The sequence below is a fragment of the Rhipicephalus microplus genome, chromosome 6 (genome assembly GCF_043290135.1).
Source record: "Rhipicephalus microplus isolate Deutch F79 chromosome 6, USDA_Rmic, whole genome shotgun sequence".
In the NCBI taxonomy this organism is placed as follows: Eukaryota; Metazoa; Arthropoda; class Arachnida; order Ixodida; family Ixodidae; genus Rhipicephalus; species Rhipicephalus microplus.
In genome coordinates, this window is record NC_134705.1 from 175938520 (window position 1) to 175964822 (window position 26303).

At 42.5% G+C, this 26303-nt stretch overlaps 1 protein-coding gene across 1 annotated transcript; it reads left to right on the forward strand.

Annotated features, from left to right (window-relative positions):
- On the forward strand, positions 1–25743 carry LOC119167088 (2-oxoadipate dehydrogenase complex component E1). The gene is made up of 22 exons (XM_037418506.2): positions 1–250; positions 1203–1317; positions 1385–1520; positions 1619–1729; positions 2510–2621; positions 2706–2803; positions 3970–4033; positions 4102–4175; positions 4910–5172; positions 6012–6087; positions 6749–6940; positions 9215–9316; positions 10668–10799; positions 10895–11015; positions 12250–12401; positions 14122–14278; positions 16263–16363; positions 16978–17079; positions 17621–17866; positions 18491–18554; positions 20863–20948; positions 25246–25743. Exons 1-22 carry the CDS (start codon positions 157–159, stop codon positions 25348–25350), a joined length of 2703 nt encoding a protein of 900 aa, XP_037274403.2. The 5' UTR covers positions 1–156; the 3' UTR covers positions 25351–25743.
- The last annotated feature ends 560 nt before the right edge of the window (positions 25744–26303 follow it).

A 26303-nucleotide genomic window follows, 5' to 3' on the forward strand; every position in this document is an offset into this window, starting at 1 on the left:
CGTCGTCAGAGAGCTCCCGTACCGCGAGCGAGTGGCGACTTCGACGTGAACCACGGCCGCAAAAGAGGTCGTTGACGCCACACCGCCGCAGAGGACTTCGCTGAGCAGCGGACTCTGAATGAGCCACTAAAGTGATCGGCCGGCAGCAGACCCAACATGAACCGTTTCGCGCGCCTAGACGTGGCTAGCAGACGATGGCACGTCTTGAGGCTGCAGCGAATGAACTACTCTGGGGGATTCTCCAAAGATCGTACGTAAAAAAAAAACGGTACTACTAGCGGCATATCGCTTGCCGCACGCGGTTCGTGCAGCAACAGGTGTCGCACGCAGGTGCAGAAAGCATCCGGCGAAGTGGAGAGCGCTTCGAATGACCGATCGGGCGACCTTGTTTGCGGCAACAAGCACCCGGCGGGAGTGCGTTTTGGCGGCCTGTTGATTGAGCGCACGGCTCAGCTTGTGGGATACACCTGTTGCTAGAGGCGTGGGTCAAAAAGCGTGCATATGAATGAAAAAGCGTCCGCGCATTCGGGCCACCGTTAAGTAACGGCGGTGCCCAACAGTCACAAATGATCGCGATCGGGCCCGAACCGGATCGAATTTCTCGGTCGTGATTGGTTCCTTTGTGGAAGCTGCGAAAGGGAGCCAATCACGGCCGAGAAACTCGATCCTGATCGGGCGCGCGATTGCGATTAAAATGAAGGGCCGTGTCAGCTGGGGATTTATCATCCAGCATTGTTGCTTTGTGGGTCGTGTTACCAAGTTGGTGGCCGGGGGTAATATGTGACCCAGCACATCTTTTTCCTTTGAAAAATGTTTTGCATACTTTGCATTGATTCAGAGTTCATTACATCGCTTTTTGTCAGGGTGACAGAACATAATTGCTAATATATATATTCCTTAAACTGCTTATATTTGTAATTGACATGCATGTAAACCTTTCGTTCTCAGCAGTTCACCTTTTCATGTATCACTTGGAAGCCTCTTGATAGGCAGTACAAAAATCAAACTTTAATCTGGCCGTGCAAAGTGTTGAAGAAAATTTCTGCTGTATCATTTAGCTATATGTATGACAATTCCTTTGTACAGGTATGTTAGTGAATTCGTAAAAGAAATTCATGCGCACAAGCTATTGCTATATCAACGAAAAGAATGCGCAGCTGTCCTTGCTTTCTTAAACCCGACTGTATTATCTCATTTTTCAGTCTTAGATGCAGCTTCTAAAGAAGACCAAAGGCTCTCCACACTCGTCGACGCATACAGGAAGCACGGTCATAAAATTGCAAAGATCAATCCCATCGCCTCGACACCTTCGACACAGTAAGAACCGTGCAGCTGCTAGAATTACGCTTAGTGCCTATATTATGGATATTGTATTATCCTGCAGATATGTCAAGGACCTCGAACTACAAACACACAGGCTCACCCCTACAGAGACTGTATGTGGACAAAAAGTCGAAAGTATCACAGAAAACGTGAGGGCCGCTTACTGTGGTCCGCTTGGCCTGGAGTTCATGCACATGGTATGTGTATATACTCTTACAATGGCAATACTGCGTCACCACTGAAATGAGCCATGAATCAATGTATATTCATTCTGTGAACATTGTTCGCTGCCCAGGAAGAGGAGAGAAGAACATGGTTTGCGGATCGCTACGAAAGTCTCGTTAGTCAAGGAAGACCACCTGTTGAAAAGCGCAAGAAGATGGCAGAGATTTTGCTGAAGTCGCAGGTACTGCTGCGTTAACATTGCTTCATTTAATCTGTTTATTAGCTTTAAAGACCCCCTTGTATGGGTGCTCATAAGTTTTGGTATACAGTTGAAACTTGTTATTATGAACTCTGATGTAGGAAATTATTCACTACAGCGAACTAAATGCCAACATTAATTGGTCATGCATGATTCCGGTAACATATATACATTTTTAAATGGTGAAACTGAAAGCACAAGAGCCGCTGCAATAGTAGCTCTAATAAATAAATATTTGGTGCGCTCGAGGCTCAATACTCTAAAGGTAGCATAAAAAGCATAATGAATATTCAATGACCATTCACCACCACATTTCTGCTTAAAATGTGGTTGTGGCAAAAAAAATTTGGCTTAAGATGTGGTGTAAATTGTGGAAATTTCGGCTGAAATGACCAGTGCATATGCCATGGACATGGAGACTGAGAACTGATGAAGTAGAAATGGCCTTTTCATGTATGCACACTCTGGAAAAATTCTGCACAGTTCATGTGTGTGTTTGTTTCTGGTATTTGTCAGAGCTGGTTTTTATCTATACTGTTGTTACGAATATTATATATCCCGTTGCAGTCGCACACTTTGGGACCCTCGTCTGTATATTTTACTCCCTGTAACATCCTTTTATGACATGATAATAAACTGATTGATTGATTGAACTAACTTATGGTCCCATTGCTACTTTGTCATTATGTTTGGCTGTATGCAAAGATAGGGACTCATGTATCCATAATCAAGTGCAATGATTGAAACGTCTTTTTCTTGCAGGTGTTCGATAACTTCTTGGCGGCAAAGTTTTCGACCGTGAAAAGGTACGGTGGAGAAGGTGCCGAAAGCATGATGGCTTTCTTCTACGAGCTGTTCTGCCATGCGCCGAAAAGTGAGTCGGCTTATCCTGCGAATAGTTTTATTGAGAAAAGGTCGCGGTGCAGATACTATTCACTCTGGCGCTTGATTTTTCCAGCTGGAGTAACGGACATCGTTGTGGGGATGCCTCACAGGGGTCGGCTTAACCTGCTCACTGGACTTTTCGACTTCCCACCAGTGCAAGTATTCCAGAAGGTACGAATTTGCCGTGAGCACTAGTCTATTCCTCTCTATTTGCCGTTCTTTAGTGCAGCAATGAAAGTTATGAACGAAAAGTTGTGAATCAACATAGTTTTGTGTAAGGAATGAAGGCACTGCCACAAACTTGTACCATTGTTGCACGAACAATACCTTCCACTTGTTCACTTCCACTTGTGCTGTTAACCTGCCTTGGTGGTCTAATGGTTATGGTGCATGTCTTCTGACCATAAGGCCGCGGGATTGAATCCCGGCTGTCGCGGATGCATCTCGATGGAGGCGAAGTGCTAGAGGCGTGCTGCTATAGGCTTGTGCATTTAGATTTAGGTGCACGCTAAAGAACGCCAAAGCCCTCCACTGCAGTGCCCCTCCTAATCATAATGTGGTTTTGGGACGTCAGACTTTAACAATTATATGAATTGCTTATGTAGTTAACCCTATACACGCATTCATTTTTAATGAGCACAATTATATATAGCTTAATGGCCCAGATATGTGGCATGCTATTGCAGAGAAAAGGGAAAACGATCGGTGCACATTAGGCGGCAGCATTTCTTTCTTACCCATTTCTGTTTTTCAGACGCATTGTTACTGCACTTCTATTGCTTGTTTAGTACATACAGTTAAACCTGTTTATAAGAGGCACTGATATTACAAACAATTGGGTTATAAGAAACGCCAGTGTGCCCACGTTGAAATAGAGGCTGATAAGAAATTGAGAACACAGTGCCCGGCTTTTAAGAAACACCTCATATAAGGGACATGAACGGCTCTCCGATGCACGCCTCTTACAAAGGGGTACAGCTGTAGCGTAAAAAGCTGCCAAAATATCAGGAAAAGGTGAACAAAAAAGCTGTAGTATATATTGTCACGCACTAGGGGTTGTAGAGACAAGATGGGAACAGCGAGGCAGAAAGACACAAGCGTGTATCATGATCGAAGAGCCAACATACTGTCTTGTCCTTTTCGCCCTTTTCGGCTGGCCACGGATTGCCGGCTCACAACACCAGGTGGCAATGTGACGCCTTTGATTTTCTATTTATATAGTCCATAGTGCATTGTGAGCCAATTTTCAGGAAAACGAGTTTGTGTGCGTGATTGAATAAGTACGGTGTCTTTGCCAGTCTTTTCCTCATGCCCGCTTCTCTTTATTTCCTTCACAGATGAAAGGCATGCCTGAAGTTCCTGCAGGCATCAAGGGTTCTGGAGATGTACTGTCGCACCTGAGTAAGACATGTCAAATTTTAAAGCGCAAGTCTTGACTTGCAGCAGTACATTGTTTTTCTTCGATTCAGGCACATCAGTGGATCTTCAAGGTTACCCAGGCCCTTTGCACGCTACTCTGTTGCCAAACCCATCGCATTTGGAGGTAATCAGCGTTTTAGTTGTTGCGCAGTTGACTGCTGCTGTTGTGCGTAGTTGTGCTGTTGACTGTGAACACGTATACTTCTGGACATCGACCCTGAATATGTGTACTTGTGAAAGTGTTTGATGTGTTCTTCCGTAATGTTGTTGCCATCGAATACAACGCGCGCACTGTGTCTAGTGCGGAAACTCGCTCTGCTCATCGCTCAGCTGGGAGGAGCGACGACCCGATTATTGACGGAGCATAGTGAAGGAAAAGGCAAAGCAAGCGACGGCTGCTTTCAAATCGTGAAACTCGGGCAACTCCCCCATTGAAGCATCCTTTTTGACAAATTCTTGCAGCTACATGTTCGAAAACTTGTGCACAACGGCAACACCACAACTAAATTCTGACCTTTGAGTGGCTTAGGGTCCCTTTAAAGTCTCCCTACCCAACAACTAACACACGCCATGCACCACATGCACCGTTCAGCATTGTCTTCACCTTTTTAATCAGTGTCCTCATAACATTCCTATGCTGACCCCTCCCCCTCCTTCGCATATATTTACACTCAGTATTATGGAACCCAGGTAGCCAGAACTAATTAGGGATACACCATCACTGCCTGCCCCAAAAATATCTAGGCCTTGATGTGTAAAACCCCGCAGTTTAATTTAGATGCCTGCAATTGCTTCATTTAAAAATCTGACCCATTTACAAGCACAAAGCTAGCTTTTTTTTTCTTTACTATGGTTCAGGGTGTGAGTCCCGTGGCAGTGGGAAAAGCACGAGCCCGCATGCAAAGCTTAGATCCTGTCAAGTACTCCCAGTCCAGGGCTTCCTGGGGTGGCCAATTTCCAGCGCTGGCAGTCCAGATCCACGGCGACGCATCGTTTACCGCCCAGGGCGTCATCATGGAAAACGTGGCAATGTCGCGACTTCCAGAGTTTACCGTGGGAGGCTCCATCCACTTAGTGGTCAACAATCAGATTGGATTCACCACACCATCTTCGTACGGCAGGTGACGTAGCTTCCTGACCTCGTGATGTGCCTAGCCGACTGCTTTGGTTTACTTGTTTTTGGCAAGAGTCTTAAGTGCCTTGTGAGATGCGGAATGTGAACAGCTTGCAACACTGAGAACACATGGGAGGTGAAAAATCGAAAACGTGCGATAAACACCATGGTTATACTTTCATTGTCATCATAATAATCAGCAGATAGTCACTGGTGCATAGATAGAACTGATAAGAGCTGAGAATGACTGATAAAGTTGATATACATAATTGGGGTAGAACACACATAAAATGAAGGAAACAACCACAAATAAAGTGTAGTCAATGTGTAAAAGCTTTTACTGCCAAAGTTGCCTTAGCAATTCATAAGGGACCCCAGGTAGTGTGTGTCTTATAAGTGCAAAAGAACTATCACGGAATAGACTGAATGGTCCTGCGGCCCAAAATTTTTGCTTTCATTTTCATCATTTGCCAGCACACGTATCATAGCCTAGAAGAAAAGGCATAGTGGACCTACTGTCCAGAAAACTAATAACCACATGTTCTTGCATGTTAGCTTGGTGCACATTAAGGTTGTGCCACTAAACCACTTGTTAACCATCAGAATAAAGAATCAACAAAACTATGCATGCACCTTGGCTTGTGTGTAACAGTAGCTATTAGGAGCGCATGCTCACAAAATAAGCCAACCAGTCTTAGCATTCTAGTTACAAGTGCACATGTTCTTGTCCTCGTGTTCATTGTCTTGCTGTAATGAATGCCAAGTAAAATTCATTGATTGATTGATGTCTCCACATGACCTTCTGTGTGCCCTGAAAATAGCCGTTTTTCTTTCTTTTAATGGCAGGTCTTCGCCTTATGTCAGTGATATCATGAAGATGATTGACGCTCCCGTAATACATGTAAATGGAGACGATCCAGAGGTATGCTCAACTTTTTCAGGGGTCTCATAAATACGAGGTTTACAGAGTCGCACGTATATTCGTTGTTTAACAAAATTACCGAGCATGTTGTGCTGAGTATTGCTGCACATATACATACAAGACACCCATTTGTCCCTCTAGGGAATATGCTGCTTGCGATGCTCTACATCAACCTTCCTGTTTTCATGCTGTAAACCTGGCATTCGAATTCTACAAAGAGTGTATTGCTCCTTGTTTGTCTGACCGTCCATTTTTTCATGACATGAAAATGAACGATTTCGATCATCATTAGGGCATATTCTTTATATGGGATATTGTCGCGCACCAACAAACTTTCGTTTCTTTTACCTTTCTGGCCATGTGTTTAACACCCCTGCAAATGAAAAGGAATGAATTCGTGAATACATTGCTGGGCTGTTGACTACCGACTCTTCTGTTAATGACTTCTCTCTATTTACACATGTGCCCTAACAAACTTGCACTGCAGTGCCCTGTAATACACTTGCACCACAACAGACTTGCACCAAAGCACACTTGCACCCCAACAAAGCTGCACCCCAACAAAGTTGCACCTTAATACACTTGCACCTGAACATGTATGCACCATAGCATATGGCCATCTGAATGTCAACTTTGCCCTAACATAGCGTTCCAATTGCAGGCTGTGGCCTTGGCAACTCAGCTGGCAATGGAGTTTCGAGAGAAGTTTAACGACGATGTCCTTCTGGACATGCTCTGTTTCCGGCGTTGGGGTCACAATGAGATGGATGACCCCACGTTCACAAACCCACTCATGTATGACCTGATCCACGCCAGGGACAGTGTTCCGAATGACTATGCGAAACGGCTACAGGTGAGCTGTGTTTTTAATGTCTAAAGCGATGGCACCCTTAATCAAACAATCAAGCAATCGTTCAATTTATATTGTTTCTAATAATGGCCCCGCCGCGGTGGTCTAGTGGCTAAGGTACTCGGCTGCTGACCCGCAGGTCGCGGGATCGAATCCCGGCTGCGGCGGTTGCATTTTCGATGGAGGGGGGAATGTTGTAGGCCCGTGTGCTCAGATTTGGGGGCACATTAAGGAACCCCAGGTGGTCGAAATTTCCGGAGCCCTCCACTACAGCGTCTCTTATAATCATATGGTGGTTTTGGGACGTTAAACCCCACATATCAATCAATATTGTTTCTAATAAATATATTATAAAATCCTGAGCAAGGGCCTTCTTTACGGGGAAAGATAAGCAGACAAGATTTGTAGGGCGGCCTTTGCTTGGTCGCGAAATGAAATTTAAGAAGGTGACAGAAAAAGAATGTGCTTCTGTGCTTCTTGTGAAGTGGTTTACTGAATGTGCATTCATTTACAGTTTTAACAGAACCAGAGGTAATATTCCTGTAAAATTTTATGTCTTGGCAAGGGAGGAAAGACATTCTTCAAATGTTCTGACAATCTGTGATTACTCAAAATGTAACCCTGAGGCACCACACTGTAAAATGTAAGAAAAAGTGGATGTATCTAGATTCTCAGAACGTAGATTTCTAGGAGCTGCCGCAGGATTCTGTATTGGAGAAAAAAGTTGAAAAATATGTAGGAGGAGTGGGGAAGGAAGTGCTTGTGGGATTCTACGGTAATAACGGCTAGTTTTATGCAGGCAAGACACTAGAACACTATCAATGGTTGTGGCAGAGGTCGATATTTTTAGTTGTTGCTGCAATTGTACTACAAGGCAAAGAAATGGAAGTATTACAAATGTGCACAAAGTTTTTTTTTTTCCTTCGTTATCTTTTGCAAGTTATGTGTACGAACATGAACGTGTTGCTTATATAATGGTTGCTTATATAGAATGGTGTAGATTGTGTGATACTACAAGGTAAAGTGAGGAAAAATATAATGATAAAAGCATGCATGTGGTCATCTGTGATTTCTAGACCTGCCTAATGTTAAAGTGAGATACAAAAATAAACTAATGAAAACTAAACATCCTATTAAAATTTTTTTGCTTATTAACAGTTATTAACACTGCTGTCTCTTTACATCAGTAAACGAGTGCTAAGCCATGAAAGCAATTATTTCAGTTTATATTACTTCGTATGTAACACTCTGCAAAGGTATTTTCGCTGCAATGAAGAAGTGCTAGGCCGTGACAACATTTATTCAGGAGAAGCAACAAATGATAGCACATTTGCAGTGGCAAAATTTAGCATTGCACTAGGCATTCTAATTTACTTCACTAACAGGAAAGTACCTACTTCTCTTTCAAGTGACTAGCTTACAGGAAGAGAATGTGCTTTACGTGTGCTTTATCTCTTTGTGAGCAAGCACTTTATAGAAGAAACTTCCAAACAAAAGCAATGCAAGGAACCTAATACTTTCAAATCAGGGCTTATAAGGAAAAGTGCAGTCGGGGTAGATAGAAATTAAGCTTGTCAAAGGTTTGCAAACCTTAATTTAATGCGACAAATTAGGAGTAAAGAAAGTTCGTGTTGTAGTTTTACAGCGAAAGCCGTTATGGGCTGACAACTCGGGTATCGTGCAGTGCCGTAGTTGTCCGCCGCCGTTGCCGTTGTCCGTAACTACTGTCGCACGAAACAAGAAAAAAAAACCTAGTACCAACGACACAGTGGAGCTCGAACCCGGGTCCGCCAGGTGCCAGTCCAGTATTATACTACTGAGCCATGCCGGTGCTTGGGACTAGTTGGCAAACTAGCCTTAGGCAGGCTTGATGTTGGGGAAAGCAATCGCGCTAGTACGACTTATAAAGCATTTTAAAAAAAGCAAAAGAACAACCACTCGTCGCACAATGCGAATAGCGTAACGAGTGGGTCATCCAATGATCCAACACATTACAAAAGCTTGTTCTTGTTCTACTATTAACTGTGATGCATAACCAGTTCAGGCATAATTCAGGCATAATTTTTATTATTAATGCCATAGTGGGTACCAAACAAGTGTGCTTGCAGCAGTTACCCAATGAATATCTAGAAGAGGCTCTGCAAGGCCGCTCTTTTAGCTTTCGCTGCGAGTGTGATGCGCCTTCCTCGTAGGCCTGGCATTCTTAATTTTTTTTCAATAAAACATGTGGTGCGGTTCTCTCATGTTAGCTTTACACTTCATTTTTCCCTGGCACAGAACGAAGGAAGCCTTGATGCTGCCGAAAAGCAGAAAATTGTGGACGAACACATGGCGTTCTTGAGTGAACAGTTCAAGCTCATTGAAAGCTACACTCCACCGGTATGTCCACTTCTGATCTCTTCTTTGTGCAAGAGCTCATAATATCATTGACTTTACCAAGCATTCCTTAAGTGAACCCTGGTTCTGCATATTTATGTTAACCGAGTGTGACTGCATATAATTATCAATTGATGTTGATGGCATGATGAAATCTCGTTTGGCCTGGAGGGTATTTTTAAAACCAAGGAAAGGACACTGACCAGTCCAAATAAGACATTTACGACGTTTCATCTTGCAACATGTGTGGTGTCTCTGAAGAGCGATGCTTTCGATACACGCTGACGCAGTAGGGGCCATCATGCAAACCAACATAGTGTACATTTAATCAGCTACTTTTACAATAGATGATATCACTCGCCGAATCTAAGTGTACACATGAAATGCAGTGTAGGAGGGATAAAAAATAAATTAGAAAGATTTCATCTAAAATTCAAAGTTTTAGTTTTTCTTAGGACTGTCTTTTTTATATTTTTTTCTGGATAAATATTAAATGCAAAGCACTTCTAGCAGCGTTATGTTTTTGCACTACTAAGATCACGTTTAAAAAATACATAAGTAGGCTGGAAGACTTTGGGTAGGCATATATGCTTGGGTGCTCCATTTTTCGAGCTTGGTACTACAGTAGTATTATCTTGTGGTGACGTCTGAGGTACACATGCAAAAGCAAAGCCACTTGTATGCCTAGAAACCCATTTAATGTGTAGAGAAATATACGTCTTGTCACCTTGTTCTTCAGCTGAACATCTGAACAATTCAGCTGCCCTAAAAAAGATATTCAGATGCAAAATTTTTACACTCAAGCCTCATTATAACAAGCTTGCACTTTGCAAGAAATTAAGTTTGTTATATCCGAAAATTTGTTATAAAGGTTATTCCTAACACTGTATCTTATGCAAGGCCATTCTTCGTTTAGTTCACATAACCGATATTTCGTTATATCCATGTTTATTACATTGAGGTTTGAGTGAATCTCATTGAGTGCTATGCATCCCTTTAATATTAACATAAAGGGCAAACTTCCGTTCGTCGTCTGTGTATAGCTTGTGCCCCTTTTACTCCCTACTCCACTAATACTTCTGTGCCATTTGAGGGCCAAGTTATAAGTTCTGAAAGCTTAGTCACAATGGCAGGCTGGCATTTCTCTCGTTGCATTTACGCAGTCTCTCTCATGATTATTGTCCATACCCACTTTCATAGCCTTGTTTCATTCCTCTGATACAAGTTTTCGGTGTAAATGCCCACAACATCAACCTGCATTACGTCGTATCCAGTTTAACTGCAGTATGTTCAAAGTATGTCTGCGCCAACTGGTCTAACACCGCCTCTTCGTAAACTGCCTCCTTGCATTTAGTTCAGCCGGCTTCAAGGTAGGTGGAGTGGAATCTCTCAAGCTCCTTCGGCCATCACCTATTGGGACACGGGTGTCAACTCGGATCTGCTGAAGTACGTGGGTGCCAGGTCCGTGCATGTGCCACGTGGAGTGGTGAGTTTTCGCGATGCAAGGGACGTCACTTTGTCGTTGCCACCTTCCGTCGGAATATTTTTTGAACGAACGCTTTGTTTTTTGTTTCCTTTCAGACCGTTCATCCTCACCTAGTCAAACATCACGTCAACGATCGTCTTCAAAAAATCCAACAGGGCCGAGGTATCGAGTGGTCCACAGCAGAAGCACTCGCTCTGGGATCCTTGTTATACCAGGGTGGGTGGCCTAGTATATGAGGATTGTTAGCCCTTTACCAGGTACAAGCACAGCAAACAAACGAGCAATGTTCATAAATCACTCGGGGATGATGGCATCTGCCAGGTATTTTGCTGATGTACTATCACTTGCAGCTTAAGATTTGATGCTTAACTCCTAATCCGTATTTCTCAGCCATGAAATTTATGTAAAAGGCATTTGAACAACAGTAGATCGAAATGAAAAAACTTATCCCTGCTGGAGTTCTTGGCAATAGACTTGTGTAAGAGCTACACCTTCAGTTTGGCAGCTCAGACTTTATAGAAATAAATTCAACCAAGATGTATAATAGAAAATTACAATGGACATATTCCAAGTCATAAGGTAATTCAATGAACTTTCAAGTGAGCATGAAGACCTTAATGATAATACAAATCTCCAGTGACATAAATTGCATGGAAAGTGACTTAATCCAGGAATGTGTTCCGCACTGCAGTGAAGTGCCACTTCAAGGTTAAATCATGGATTCATAAGTATTAATGCTTAAATGTTTGTTATCTCAGCTTATATCCTCCGAATATAACAAATGGTAAAACATGTGTTTTACAGGTTATCACTTGCATTCTACTGGAAGCCAAATCATGCAACTATTCAAAGCTGTTTCCACTTTCCTTTCAACCAAAACAAAATGACATTCACGCATGCCTCGTTTCAATTTTTAAAAATTTTCAGGCGATCTGGGTCATGACAAGTACGCCAATTTTTCTTTATAATGTGCAATATATACCATTCGACTTCAATTCGAAACTATTCAAACCAAACCATTATTTGCTTCGAATTTGCATCAAACCTAAAATTTACTATTCTAGCAAGCTTAGCAGATGAGAAGCATACACGGTGCAATAGCACAAGCCGGAGCAAGATACTAGTGCAACAGCCTGCTGAAAGCAGAGATTCGCCAAGTGACAAATCAAGGCATGTCAGTGTTTGTGCTGAAAGCGACGCTTTTTGCTGTTGACGTTTCTTTTCATCTCGAGTACTGGTGAACCAGCAGCAGTAGCAGTGACAGTGAATAGCCAACAGCGCAATGCCTAAGAATGAACGAATTCGTTATGAAAGGCATACCATTCGATATTGTAGTGGCTTTATAATTTCTGACATTCAGAACCTGTTTAGATCAGGCTTAATTACCTTTCAGCACTAATCACTTGAATGTCGTATTAACAGTCTCCCTTCATTGTATTTGTGCCGTTAGGCTTCAACGTTCGCTTCTGCGGCCAGGACGTTGGCCGCGGCACATTCAGTCATCGACATGCCATCCTTGTGGACCGCAACACTGAGCAACGCATCGTTCCTCTCAACAGCCTGGGTCTTCCGCCTCAGTGGGGGCGACAGGGATACTTTGAGGTAGAGTGGGGCATGTTTTATTGTAACACTCAAAGTACACGGCCAAGCACAAAAGATTCATTCGTTTTTGAAGAGGCTATATTCTCGAATTCACTACACGTGCACGCATGAAAAATATGTGGAAACAGCCACAAACTCTCCATGTTTGTACAACCCTCTACATTTTCACTAATGGTAACGCTACATTGACGACAACCAACAGACATTCAGGCCAAGAAAAGTATGGGGATGTTATTTGTATTAATTACAATATACAGTAAAACCTCATTAATTCAAACTTGGTTATTGTGCAATCTCACTTAATTCAAAGTATTTTTATAATCCCATGTTTTCTAATATAAATTCGAGTGTATAATTTGAAGTGGTAGTCAGTAGCGCACCAGTGCAGTTAATTAGAAAACTTAGGGTGCCATGTGCCGATTCCCGATCCCGATTTTGCCACAAATCCGCCTAAACGACGACACATAGGAGCCACAAGGCAATGCAGTGTACAAGGCAACGCAGATACCAATGAGTAGCAGCTGAGGCACCCCAGCCACGCTTCTACCAGCAAAAGAAATAATAGTAATTTTATAATACTTAAATGTGCGCCTGAGAAAAGACATGCTTCACTGCACTACAGTTGTGACACGTGGGCAGCACGTCGCATGCTTCTCGCTACGTCAGCGCGTCTTGATTTACCCGATTTGCCTATTCTTTCTGGTTATATAAAGAAATTAATAAAGGTCAGTCTGATGCAATTTACGATGTATGTGAACTTTCGATGGGCGGTTGCTTCAGCAATTCGCGCACTTGCACTGCTGGCGGAGTTCCGTCCTGTAACGCCTACTTCCAAAACTCTGTTAGAAAACTTCAATGATCATGTTTTGCGGCCAAAACACATCGCGAAGTTCTTCACACGGACTATTTATAAATTCTTTATACCAAAACGAATTGGCAAATGTTCAGGACGTGCTGACGCTCTGCGAGGAGCAGGTGACATGCTGCCAACATGCCATCAATGTGTTGCAGTGAAGCACAGCAAGGTTTTTGCATCGCTTTTTTTGTACGTTTCGTTAATTTAAAAAACCCGCTTAATTTAAAGTTTTTATGACAGTCCCAAAGGCTTCGAATCAATGGGATTTTGCCGTACATCTGAAGAGATTGAAGTGGACGTAAAGAAAATTGGCCTCCAGCAGAGACTTAGCCTGCAATGTTCAAAATAGCTCATCGGTGCACATATACTGGGCCAATAACACTATATCACCGGTGTTTTGAGAACTGCAGTGTATGTCGCCCCCAAATATAAATATATATATTTTTTATGCTGGCCAACAAATTTTACTAAGTCATCGCTCGGCAAATGACACCTCCATGCATCAGAGAGTCCTTGAATGTAATTGCCTACGATATTTTATACAGACACATCTATGGTACAAATAGGTACAAATATGGTACAAAAATTATGTTCTATAACCAACATGGACACCAGTGGTTGTGCAGGAGTGCAAAATTTCACATCTGTAAGGAGCCAGAGAATTTCACCTCTACTTCTGATTCCAGCAGCTGTTAATTAAGCTCGCAGCTACCATCGTACTGTCAATGTTCCTTTGCGTCAATGGGCAAAAGATCAGTAGATAAAGAAGTGTGTGTTTACCTTGCTCTTCAAGTTGCTGTATTCTTTGCTGTCCCAACAATATAACGATACAACTCTCTGGGTAAAAGTATTCCTGTTGTGCAGGTCGTAAACAGTCCCTTGTCAGAAGAGGCTGTGCTTTCCTTCGAGTATGGCTTCAGTCTGGAAACCCCAAAGACCCTGGTGGTATGGGAAGCCCAGTTCGGGGACTTCCACAACAGTGCGCAAGTGGTGATCGACACATTCGTTACATCCGGTGAAGGTTAGTATGGTATCGCACTTGCACCCTTGCAAGCTTTTTTTTTTCCAGTCTTACGCAGGCTTAAAGGAACATACAAACAAGCAAAACATGGACAGCGCTGCTGTATTCTGCCAAATGCAATTTACCTGTGGTAATACTTTGATTGACAAGGGGCATTTTTAAATTTCACCTTGAATTACATGGTAGCCCTCTTTTATAAATCACAAGCTTATTGTTTATACAAAGACTGCCTTTGCTAGATGGGGTGGCATACCACAATTCATTTTTAATACAAATTTTGGGTGCTTACTTATTTTGTTTTTTTTTTTTACTTTTTGTTGCAGTCTTATCAATTCCTGATGTCCTTTATTTGTATCTGAATTTCGTCTTCAAATGCATATTGCAAACACACAAGACCCTCGCAGACATGCTCTGCATGTACGTCAACACAGAACATAACCGGGATGAAATCTTGCATTATGTGACCTTTGCCTATAATACCGCTTGGCAGGAAGCTACTGGAATGACACCATTCAATTTAATCCACGATTGCAAAGTCAGTAGAACGTTGGATGCCATGCGGCCGCTCGAGTGTGACGACACTAATGCCAGCTCCGAAGAATTTATTCAGCGCGCCAAGGAAGCCCGACAACTTGCCCAGGCATGCATTTGTCACCAGCAACATAAAGATGCAAAACGGTACGACCTACGACACAAGTTGGTCACCTACCCACCAGCCACCGAGGTATGGGACTGGATCCCAATACGTCAACGTGGACTTTCAGAGAAGCTGCTAAGGCGATGCTTTGGGCCACACGGAGTCACTCGACGTTTGGACGACGTTAACTGAGAAGTGATTCACCGACAGTGATCACAGTTCCAGTTGCCGGATGCATTCACCCGTATTTCGTGCATGTCGTTCGCATGAAACTGTGCCTGTACATCTCTCGTTAGACGTGTGGTTGCCAGTGCATAGGTGTACTCTTTTCTAAGTAAAACATCTGAGCTGCACATCAAGATAAAAGGTTTGAGCTGCACATCGGGATGATGTCTCCTTCAGAAACGGGCCAATTTTGCATGCGCGTTACAAGGAAGACGACAATGACAGCGCAGACGTGCACGCTTTTTATAGAAAGCAGTAACAAGAAGAAAGAATGCTCTGGCGTGCCGTAATTAGAAAACCAACTTGCTACTGCTTCAGTTATCTGCTTAGTACGACATCTGTCTTCACGTCGCGACAGTATCGTATAAATCTCACATGTAACTCGCACTAATAATTTAGTAACGTTTAAGAACAGGGGTGTGGATTATGAATGTGATTTGCATTCAGATAGTCTTTATGACAAGGGAAATTCAATTGCCGAAGCCACCTTGTAAAGCTACACTGAAGAGGAAAGTAATGCAGTGATAAAAAAAAAAATTATGGCTTCAACTTAGTCTTACACTTTTCCAGGGGGATAAGTTACTAACTCTAAAAAGTTTAAATAAACATATTTTAGTCACCATTTAAATTCAAAGAAAAAAGAAAACTTAACATTATTTCTTGGCATGTAGATTACAATTCCGATAAAAAAGAAACAATAAAAAGATATCTGGCTCTGAAAGTAATACCATAATGAATTAGTGAATTCCTGTGCTATTCAAAACTAAAACTTTCTTGTAGCATGTTGAAAATGCTTATAAGTTACTCCTACAGTAGTCTCCCCTTGAAAACATCTTTTTCGAGTTATCAAACCCTGCACATCAAACGCAGTGTTGGACAGAGAAAAGCTATCTTATTGCGTTCAGTGGCTGCATTGCAAGTTTTTTTTCCAAATAAACGAAAGCATCCATGAAAATGTTTTCTAATAAATTAAGTGGGTGTCCCTCATAAGTTAAATGCTCAAAACTAACTTCAGCATTTAAAATAACTTTTTTTCTTCATTCCAACCTAAATGATGCTATCAGTTGGGGGTTGTTCCGAGTATAAAGGAACGGAAAAATTGTTCATGTTATGTGCTTTCAGCCAAGTGGTTCCTGCAGAGTGGGATGGTTGTCTTGCTGCCACACGGCTTTGACGGAGCTGGCCCTGAACACTCGTCATGTCGTATTGAAAGGTTCCTGCAGGTACGGCTGAACAACTTTTTCAAAATTAAGATTTTTAGCTTTTTCTACTGTACTTTGTCGGAATTCGCGGCAGGGGGGTGTACCATTTATGAGTGTGTCGCTGCTAACTTCTGCTAATTGTAATTTTATTTTTTTTCTTTGGAAACGTGCGGCACTTAAACAGGAAAGCAACATCAACTGTACTGATTGCAGCAATAAAAACTCTTGTAATTGCAGACTAATTGCAATATTTTGATCCTTGCTAATATCATTCTGAAATTGCAGTATTACTATTTATTGCAATACTGTACATTATTCAGCGAGTGAGAAAGCAGCATTATTCTTCTTTTTCTGAAACCTGTGAAGATTGAACAACTACAAGACAACTAGGAAAAAAGACTTTTATGATTTTCTGGTAATAGCGAATGGGCCACTTCTATTTTCATCAGTTTATTACTGTAGCTTGTCCCTTAGGCACTCTGAAACATAAATTCTGAAAATTGACATACTCCTTGTCAGTTACGGCAGCTAAGTACAAGTTCATCGAAACCATTCTGTCAATCTCTGTTGCCCACACTGGTTCCTTGCCCAGCCTGGTGCACAAGGTGGCTCAAGCTTGCCACTATGCTTTTCAGATGACTGACAGCAAGGAAGATGCCGTGGACGGTGACGACATCAACTTTGGCTTTGTGAACCCCACTACACCAGCTCAGTATTTCCACCTGCTGAGGAGACAGGTGCTGTCACAAGTTTTCCCGATGTTTGCGCTTCTTTCTTTTCTTTGCAAGCTGGCGCGTAATCATTTGTAATGTCCCAATTGCTACCACAGCCTGGAAAAAGGCTGAATGAATGACTCAATCAATCAATCAATCAGTCAATGCTTAAAATAATTTTTTGGTACCCAGTTCCTATGTGGCCACCACCTTTCGGTCATGGCACATCTACCTTTTTCAAAGCAAATTAAAACCTATTTGTTGAAAGCTGATATATTAAATTACTCAGTCTTCTCTCAAGTTTTCTAGTAGTATTCCTCCGTGAAAATGAGTTCAAGAAACCACTGTTTTAAAGGTAAGTCATTTTGGTCGGTGGAAAATAAGTATCTATGGTTAACTTTTGGGCTTTCACTCTAACGACCTTTCAAAATAATAAACGAATTGGCGCGGCCCCCTGAAATTCTTTATACTGAGATTTCGCTGTAGTCGGATGGTACTTTAAGGGACACTAAAGGCAAACAACAATTTATGTCGAAGTGAAAGCTTAATGTGCAGCAATCTGCAGATGGTGAGGAACTTCCGGAAGCCCCTTGTGATGGCTTCTCCAAAGATTCTACTGCGTCACCCCGATGCCACATCCACCCTGGAGGACATGGCACCCGGAAAAATGTTCATGCCCGTCCTCTCAGACCCGAAGCCCAGGCTAAACGCCTGCAGAGTGTTGCTGTGCAGTGGCAAGCACTACTACGCGCTGGCCAAGCATCGGACTGAGCTGCGCAGGGACGAGGACACTGCCATCGTCCGGCTGGAGGTATCGAAACAAGAGCGTTGTGTGTTCCATTTGCTGTATTAAGCCTCGTTACAACAAAGTTACATCTGCCAGGAAAATACTTCACTATGTCTAGAAATTCGTTATAACTGTATGTTGTTAACATTCTATTTATGACATAACTATTTTTCTTTTCACTTCGTTATAACTGATAATTTATTAGATTTGGGTTGGTTATATTAAGGTTTGAGTGTACTATCTCTTTTCATATGGGGGGGGGGGGGAATGATTTGAAAAGCGTGATCGGATGCAGGAACTTGAAGTTTGTACAGTTTTTGAAGGTGGCACACAGCAAATGACACTTGACAAAGTCATGATACCACTGGTTTACCGTTTGTTTCACTCGTTATAACCTTGATAAGGATTAGGTCTCCAAGAGTGAACAGTCCTATGTAGACATTGTCTCAAAACTTGCATGGTGGTAAAAAAAAAGGCTGTAGCGTGAAAGAGTTTACTGTAAATGGTGCTAATATTGGTGGGCACAGACGCATAAAAAAAAAAGCTCCTTCTTGGAAAGCAATATTTGTGGGGTACTGTGTTCTCTGAGTGTACGAAGCTTGTACTTTGCTTTGCCAACATGGCAAATGAGGATAACCTTTTTTGCAGGCTCTGTGCCCCTTCCCAGCCAAAGAGCTTGCGGATGAGCTTGCCAAGTACACTCAGGCCAAAGGTACGTACATTGGTATTCTTCTAACATGTTACTCACAAACAAGATGAGGTTGATTGTGTTGATCACTAAAACGTGATGTAACCACGACAAAAATTAAAACAAAAAACAAAATATCGAGGTTATGCATGTAATGCACTTCTTTCTTGGTCCCTCATCTTTATGCAGAGTTCTCCTTGTTACCATGGGTATATCAACAGTGTTTGGCAACAGCACATAATGAACAGTCAGAACTGTTGCAGTGCTATAGGTTATTGTACTCTGCTGCTGACCCTGAAATTGGGGGTTTGATTCCGGCTGCGGAGGTCGCAATTTTGTGGAGGCGAAACGCGAGAGGCCCGTGTATGTGGACAGAAGTGCGTGTTAATTCTTTGAGTGTCAAATTTACCCCAGATGGTCAAATTACTTTACTCTGTTTTTTAACGAAGAAAGTGCGCATAGTCAGAACAAAATTGCAAGAAAGAAATGACAGTACAGTTTTTTGGCGTCGGCATTACACAGAGCTGCATGACGTTCAAAAGTATTACAAGCATGGCATTCCTTGAAACAGGGGTCTATGCACAGTGCCTTATCGCCTTCTGCACACATAACATGCGTGTCCGTTCTCTCTTTGGGCAAAGAATTGAGCCAGCGAACACATGGCATCTTCTCCGCGTGTGGCTGCCTTGGGCAAAGTAAGCTTGGTAATATCAAGAAGAACGAGAATATGGCACGTGTGTCAGTGATAAACAAGCTAAGTGCAGTGCCAATAAAGATAGAAATCATCAGCAAGGGAGTAAAGATAAAGACGAAAATCAAGTTCACACATCTCTGTTGCGATCACGCGGCGATACCAAGCTATGAAAGGCCGTTGCCCCAGACCACTCTATGCGTTGCCACTATAAATCAGTGCTGTTTACCTATCTTCACAAAAGGTAGTGCAATAATTTCCTATGCTTGTTGTAAGTACTAAAAGGTGGCAGCGCATCCCAGTGAGCTTGCATCATCATTACGACGCGAAATTTCAAGCGCAGGGTCAAGAACATACTGTACGGCAAGGACACCGCAGGACAGAAAACTGCCATCGTACATACATGGCAAAAGCACTGAAAGGGTTACACAGCCCTGTGTGGTCGAAGTTGCTGGGCCTTCTGCCTGCCTCATAATTATGTTGGGTTTCTGGATGATAAACCCCAACAGTAATTATTATTATTATTATTATTATTTTTAGTATGGTAGCTAGTTTCTCTTTTTCCCAATGATCTCGCAATATGGCTCGTCTGACAAGGGCGATGTGGCGCTTCATCGTCTCGAGTACTCTGGGCCTAAAAAACTTCAGGCGGCCATTCACAGCAGCATTTTAACTGCGCTCAGAAACGGTGAAAGTTTCTTAACAAGTGTTGCGGTTTAGCTGTGGTGATTGTACAACATAACTTTTCATAAGTCTGGAGTTGTTACTGCACTTACCGCATGCGCGACCGAACTATGCAAAGAGTCGGTGCCTTCATTTCGTAAGCAAAGTTGTGATTGGCTACACAGTTTGCTCGTAGTTTTTTTTTTTGCTGAATTTACATAATCTTTTCTAAGATAAATATGCGCTCTCTTTTGAACCAGGATAATGGTGAAAGTTTTGACGAAAGGCCTACTGTAACGATGTTAGTATTAGCATAACTGCCCCACGCTAACCAACCTGCACCATTGGCCTTTGTTGCATTCTGGATATTTATCCTGCCGAATTATTCAAAATTTTAAATGCTAGCCATTCAAAAATTGAATAGAATTATTCAATTTGGCATTATTCAATTCGAAATAGAAACTCCAATATTCACACACTTGTACTTACTAGTTGTAGGCAAAATAACACTTTTAAACTCTAAATGAAAAGGTTTTTACATTAAATGAAAATAATAACAAGTTATTTGTAATTTTATGGTAAACATTAATTATTCTACACTGTCCTGAGACAGTTATGTCTGTCTGACTGTCCTTTGGGAATGACAATTACCTTTGTTTTGATCTTGAATCTACCCTTTCTCTATTTTCTTTGATACTTACCTAAAATACAAATGTTTAGGCATGAGTAGAAATGTTCCAGAGTGGTCGATTTATCATTAGAAACTGTGCAACTGTTCAAAATCCTCGAAATAGCTATATGGCTAGGGAGGGTTGGCATACATGGCATGCCAACACTAAGTATGGCAGATAAAACAACAGACCCTCTATGTTTCATAATATGAACAAAAAGAAAAAAAAAAACTTGTTCATCTTGGTTTATACAGTTAAGGCCTGTTCTTCAACCTAGAACTCTATTCTTTAATGGTGACTTCTGCAGAGTTCTTTTGGTGCCAGGAGGAGCACAGAAACATGGGCGCATGGTCTTTCATTCAACCACGTGTCCAGAATATTCTGGGGAGACAGGTATGTGCATTTCCCTGGGCACCGTGGCCTAACATGCGATTCTTGTAGCACATTTATACCAAGATTTCAAGTGTTAATTCACTACAGCATTTGTTCGTTTACTTACTACCGAGAAGCTCAACTATACATAGTATTAATGCCAATGGGATGAACCCAGTTGTTCTGTAAGGATAACTTAAGTTTGGGCTCATTGTAAACCAACGAACCAGGAACCGTGGTTTGGGATTTAGATTGCTTGATATGTTTCATTGGTGGAAACAGCACGAAAAAATGGCGAGACACGGCAATGATTCATTCTTCGCATCTTAGTTTTTTTTTTTTACTGTTTTTAGTAATGAAACAAACTGGAAATCTTCAGCTCTGTGTGTTGGAGTTTGCATGTGTTGTGAGAATGGTTAAAGGAACCGACAACCGATTTTTTTTTTTTTCGCCCAGTTTTTCCCGGCGCGACAAACTACTTACCCTTCGTAGTGTTTGGAGCTGCAGTAGTTAATCCCAAAAGCAGGTACTTATTGTATAAGCAGTATTTTTCCATCTGAAAGGCTCTTAACACGGATGTGCCTTTTTGTCCAGCAATGCTGAAAATTGATTCGATGCTGGTAGTCTTTCTAGCGACTTGCATTTCCGATGGAGGCGGAAATGTTGTAGGCCCGTGTACTCAGATTTGGGTGCACGTTAAAGAACCCCAGGTGGTCAAAATTTCCGGAGCCCTCCACTACGGCGTCTCTCATAATCATATGGTGGTTTTGGGACGTTAAACCCCACAAATCAATCAATCATTTCTAGCGACTTGTGCATGCAGTCGTTATTCTGCTGTCGCAGGAGTTGCTGTAAGTCTGCTTCACCACGTTTATTCTGAGCTTTACAACTATTTTTGAAAATAACAATTCATTACAATGAGTCGATGTGGCTTTATTCAGCTTCTCTGTGTTTGTACCACGCTGCGTGCGCCTGCGCGCAAGATTGTTGCGCTTGTGTCGTAGATGGCTTGTCCCGTCGTCGTTACTCTCTTGGCACACCAGTCAAGCCAAGTCGGCGAAAACGTCACTGTGCGTATGCGTAGCCGTGCCGAGTAGCAGTACACGTCATTTCGGAGACGAATTGTAGGTAAAGTAACCACGTCGCTCCAAAATCTTAGCGACCTGGAAACTGTGTGCACAGTTTCATGAGCACGCAGAACAGTTGCTCAAGACGTGCTTACGAGCATGGGATTATTACGTAATGCGAAGGCAGTGCCACTTTAATGCGTACTACTAATGCAGGCATATATGTACATATTTATGGAGTAATATCTTTCACTGCAAAGAAATGAACATTTCAATACTAACGGAAGAATTGATGATCGCGTACACTAGTTTACGATCATATGACAGGGAACATCAGGTGATTGAAGTGGCTGGCATGAGGTGGCATCACAGGCTATTCTCCCGATTTTAAATGAAGAAATAAAGGTATAACTTCACTTTCACGAGAAAAACATAGCTGGTTTGAGTCGCTATGAAGGACAACCTTCCTATCCGTGCAGTCGTCTCATTTCATGTTCTGGGCAGTTGTCAGTTTTAATTGCAAGCTAATTGCACTTTTACAGCTGTATTTGATTGGTGTGCGAAAGTGGTACTGGATTTTATAGAAGCCTATGCATTTGCACACGTGACGTATAAAAAAAACCAAGGCAGCGTCGTCCTAGTGGTGCCGAGCCTGACAGAATTGTGGAGCCGGGAACCCTTCTTCGTTTCTCTTCTGTTTATTTTCTTTCCTGCTCTGTTGTCCTGCTCAATTTTCCAGTTTTTCTGTTATGTTTTCTTTTCTTTATTTCTATTTTTCTGCATAAGTTCTTACTTTCTTTTTTTCCTATTTGTCGCTTGCTTCCTCTTTCAGTTTCTATACGTGGTTTGTGTTGCCGTGTCTCCCTAGCCATAGGTGTAACACCCGCACTTCATATCATCGTTGAGGCACTTGAAGAACAAGAGGAAGACGACGTCTTTCTGGGACGAGCGTGCACTCGGCATGCTGCAGTTGGGTATGCCGTGTGCAGTTTTGCCTGCTTTAATATCATCGTGAGGGTGCTCGAAGAATCGGAGGAAGAAAACATGTTAAAACCATCATCACAGCACCTGAAGAAGACTTCTCTATAGTGTGAGCGTACACTCAGTATGCTACAGCTGGCTATGCTCTACGTGGTTCTTGCCTGCGTTCTGCCAAGCGACAATGACAGCATACGACACCCTCCTAAAGTGCTTCGCACTTATGGTGAATTTCAATGAGAGAACTGGTGTGGAAGGACAGGGCAGCGAGGAGTGGGGTGCAGAGCACTGAGAGCAGGGCCACTCAACCTGCCACTGGAATGCAGCGCCCTCCCGGAGGGCAGGTGAAGGGGATGATGAGTGGGGAGACCATGTGATGGAAACATTCCAAGCCCCGGCATATTATCTGTGGGGCAGCAGCAAAACACACGTGAAATCGGGTCAGCCACACGTTCATTATCCTAATAGTACCTAGTATGTTTGTGTAACGACGCATTCGGCAGACGTCAAGCCGTCATCGTAGCCATCCATACAAAATGGCAGTGTCAAACTACGCATGGTTTCTAGCACTGACGCAGCACTCGCCGGATAAAGAAAAATTTAGAGGGTGTGACGTTCAAGGGCCACGTGGCTCGTCTTACTGCGCCTACTCTGCTTTTCAGGCGAGAGCACTGCAAACTGCTCCTGGCTGCTCTAGGCGCAGCAAAAGCACTCTCGCTCTACCAATGGATGACAGTGCTTCTGCACCTGTTCGGCCACTGAAACACGCCGGCTCTGAAGAGAGCACATTAAGCGTGCTCTTCAGTGGTCCTGCTCTCCCGATGGGATTCGCCATTGAAAGCCGTCTTTGGGTGTTTTTTTTTTTTTAGTTTTTTTAAGTTGGCTTCATTACGAGAATAGACTTCAAAGAAGCCCGCCTCGCTCGTTCTCCTCGTTTTACGTTCAGTAGCTCCAATTACGCATTGGGGCTATGTGTGTGTGTGTAAGTGCCACAGTTAGACTTGCTATGCAACCGCCGCTTTAAATGCATAGATGTGGCGACTGAAAGAAAAGGCGCACCTGCCTAAACTGAGTTGAGGTTCCTTTGAGTCATAACTGAACGTATGGGCCATGAGGACGTGAATGTCTTTAGCCACATTTGTAACATGATTCTCAATACAACGCAGTCTTGTCCAAGGCTCGTTGGATAACCTGACTAAACTGAGTTGGTTCCTTTGAGTCATAAAAAAGCACTGAACGTATGGGCCATGAGGACATAGGTAAGTCTTTAGCCACATTTGTAACATGATTCTCAGTACAACGCAGTGTTGTCCAAGGCTCGTTGGATAAGCTGGTAAAGTTTCACGGTGTTTTATTTCAAGGCACTGTAAGGAACTAGGACAGCGAAAGGATAGCGCCTGTCCACTGTATGTTATTTCTCTGTGCTTATATTTTAGCACTTTTCAATAGGTTGGTACATTAAAAACTTGTCAATTCAAACTCGGCTTGCAGTTAATTCAAACTGACATCCTGGTCCCAACACTGCCATGTGTATTTCTGTGGGGAGAAAACTCCGGATAATTAGAATGCATCAAGATGTGTTCTGTTTATCAACTGATTGATCAATTCTGTTCAAGCTTCATGAACTTAGTTTACAAAATCACCTAAGTAACGTTAACAAGTACAGAGGTGACTTCTTTGAGTCCTTTCCGCACGGTGCCGTGCGATGTCCATTGACTACAGTGCTAATCCGCTAATTCGAACTCTGCCTAATTCGAACAATTCTATCATTCCCTTCGAGTTTGAATTAACAAGCTTTTGCTGTATTAATTATTGCTTTGATTATCATTGCACTCACCATGACGGCATAGCACGGGCTCTATTACCTGTTTTGGCAGTCACATTCTTGTGTGGGCAAGCTGACCCGCTTTGGGTGCATGTTCAAGAACCGGTGCGGGGGTTCGAAACTATTGTACAATCTCCCCCCACCTCGCTATTGCATGTCTCGTAATCATGTAGCTCGGTTGGTATGTAAGACCGCGGAATTTATTTGTATGCCTCTCTGGTCGCAGCGCAACTTTGTTTTAAAAAACGTGAATTTCGGTAACAACTAATTTTAGTCTAGTTGGCTCTGCATAAGGAGAGACGGTGCACATCTTTGACGTTTTCTTTCGTTCTAGTTCCTTTCTCGTGTAGTCGCAGCATTCTTTAATCTATACAAGAGCCCTTCTTTGTACCGCAAGGGTTCTAGTGTCAAAACGTTGGACATCGCAATTGTCGCAATTCTTTTCCAGCTGAAGTATGCTGGCCGCGCAAACTTGGGCGTCCCTGCGGTCGGCGTGGGACAAATACACCAAAAAGAGTGCCAGGAAATTTTGCAGAAGGCTTTTGACAGCTGATGTGGCCGAAGCTTAGCATCGTTCTCGGCGTGCGTGGCATTATGTTCGAACTGAACCGTTGTGACGTTACACGGCCTTGCGTTCTTCGTGGACATTCCGAGCACCAAGTGTCTCTATACCCTGTGCAGCTGTGTTTTAAATCTTTTCTTATAAAAAATATATTTTTAATATACAAGATAATAATGTGCAAGTATATCTGCTTGTTCCTCTTTTCAGAACAAGGACATCTGGTAAACCCGTACAAAGTTCATCCCCATTCACCCATCCACCTTGCAGCTTTCAGAGAATCGCTGTGCCTTTAGAGCATCTCATTTTATGTCATGATCTTGTGTGGACAGTTTTTTTGACGTGAAGCCTGTGCACTGTGCAATAACAAGCAGTCGAAAATGAAAACTTGTCTTGAATCAGTACAAAGTTAACCCTAATCGCCTCGCTGCTTTCAAAGAATTGTTTTGACTTTGGATTGTGCTATTTTATTGCACGATCATGTGCAGGGAAGTTTCCTGAACTTCCAAGTTTCTTCTCTTATGCAACTGAAACGTGGCATTTTATCTCATGGCTGTGTATGTATTGGCAGCGGTTGTCGTGAAACTCGTACATTAAGCAACAAAAAAAAAAAAACACAATCGTAATGAATACTTTTGATATAGATTAGTACAAAGTTCAGCCATGTGATGTGGCAGCTGTCAAAGAGTTACTGTGTTTTCAGAGTGTGCCATTTTATTTCGCGTACTGGCAGTGCTTGTCAAGAAACTCCTACATCAAGCAATAACAACAAAAAAAGTCAGAATGAAAACATTTGATAATTCAGTACAAAGCTCAGCCCTGTGATGATGCAGCTTTCAGAAAGTTGCTGTGCCTTCAGAATGTGCCATTTTATCCCATGACCAGTGTATTCACATGAAAGCTGTTAATTGCGCTAATAAAAAAATTGTGAATGTTCTTTGGCTTGT

Bases quoted from the DNA above. Each gene is read 5' to 3' on its own strand.
- LOC119167088 (XM_037418506.2), top strand. From the start codon at position 157: ATGAACCGTTTCGCGCGCCTAGACGTGGCTAGCAGACGATGGCACGTC. The intron at 2,622-2,705 runs GTGAGTCGGCTT...TGATTTTTCCAG, and splicing joins GTTCTGCCATGCGCCGAAAA to CTGGAGTAACGGACATCGTT. The intron at 18,555-20,862 runs GTACGTACATTG...TGACTTCTGCAG, and splicing joins CAAGTACACTCAGGCCAAAG to AGTTCTTTTGGTGCCAGGAG.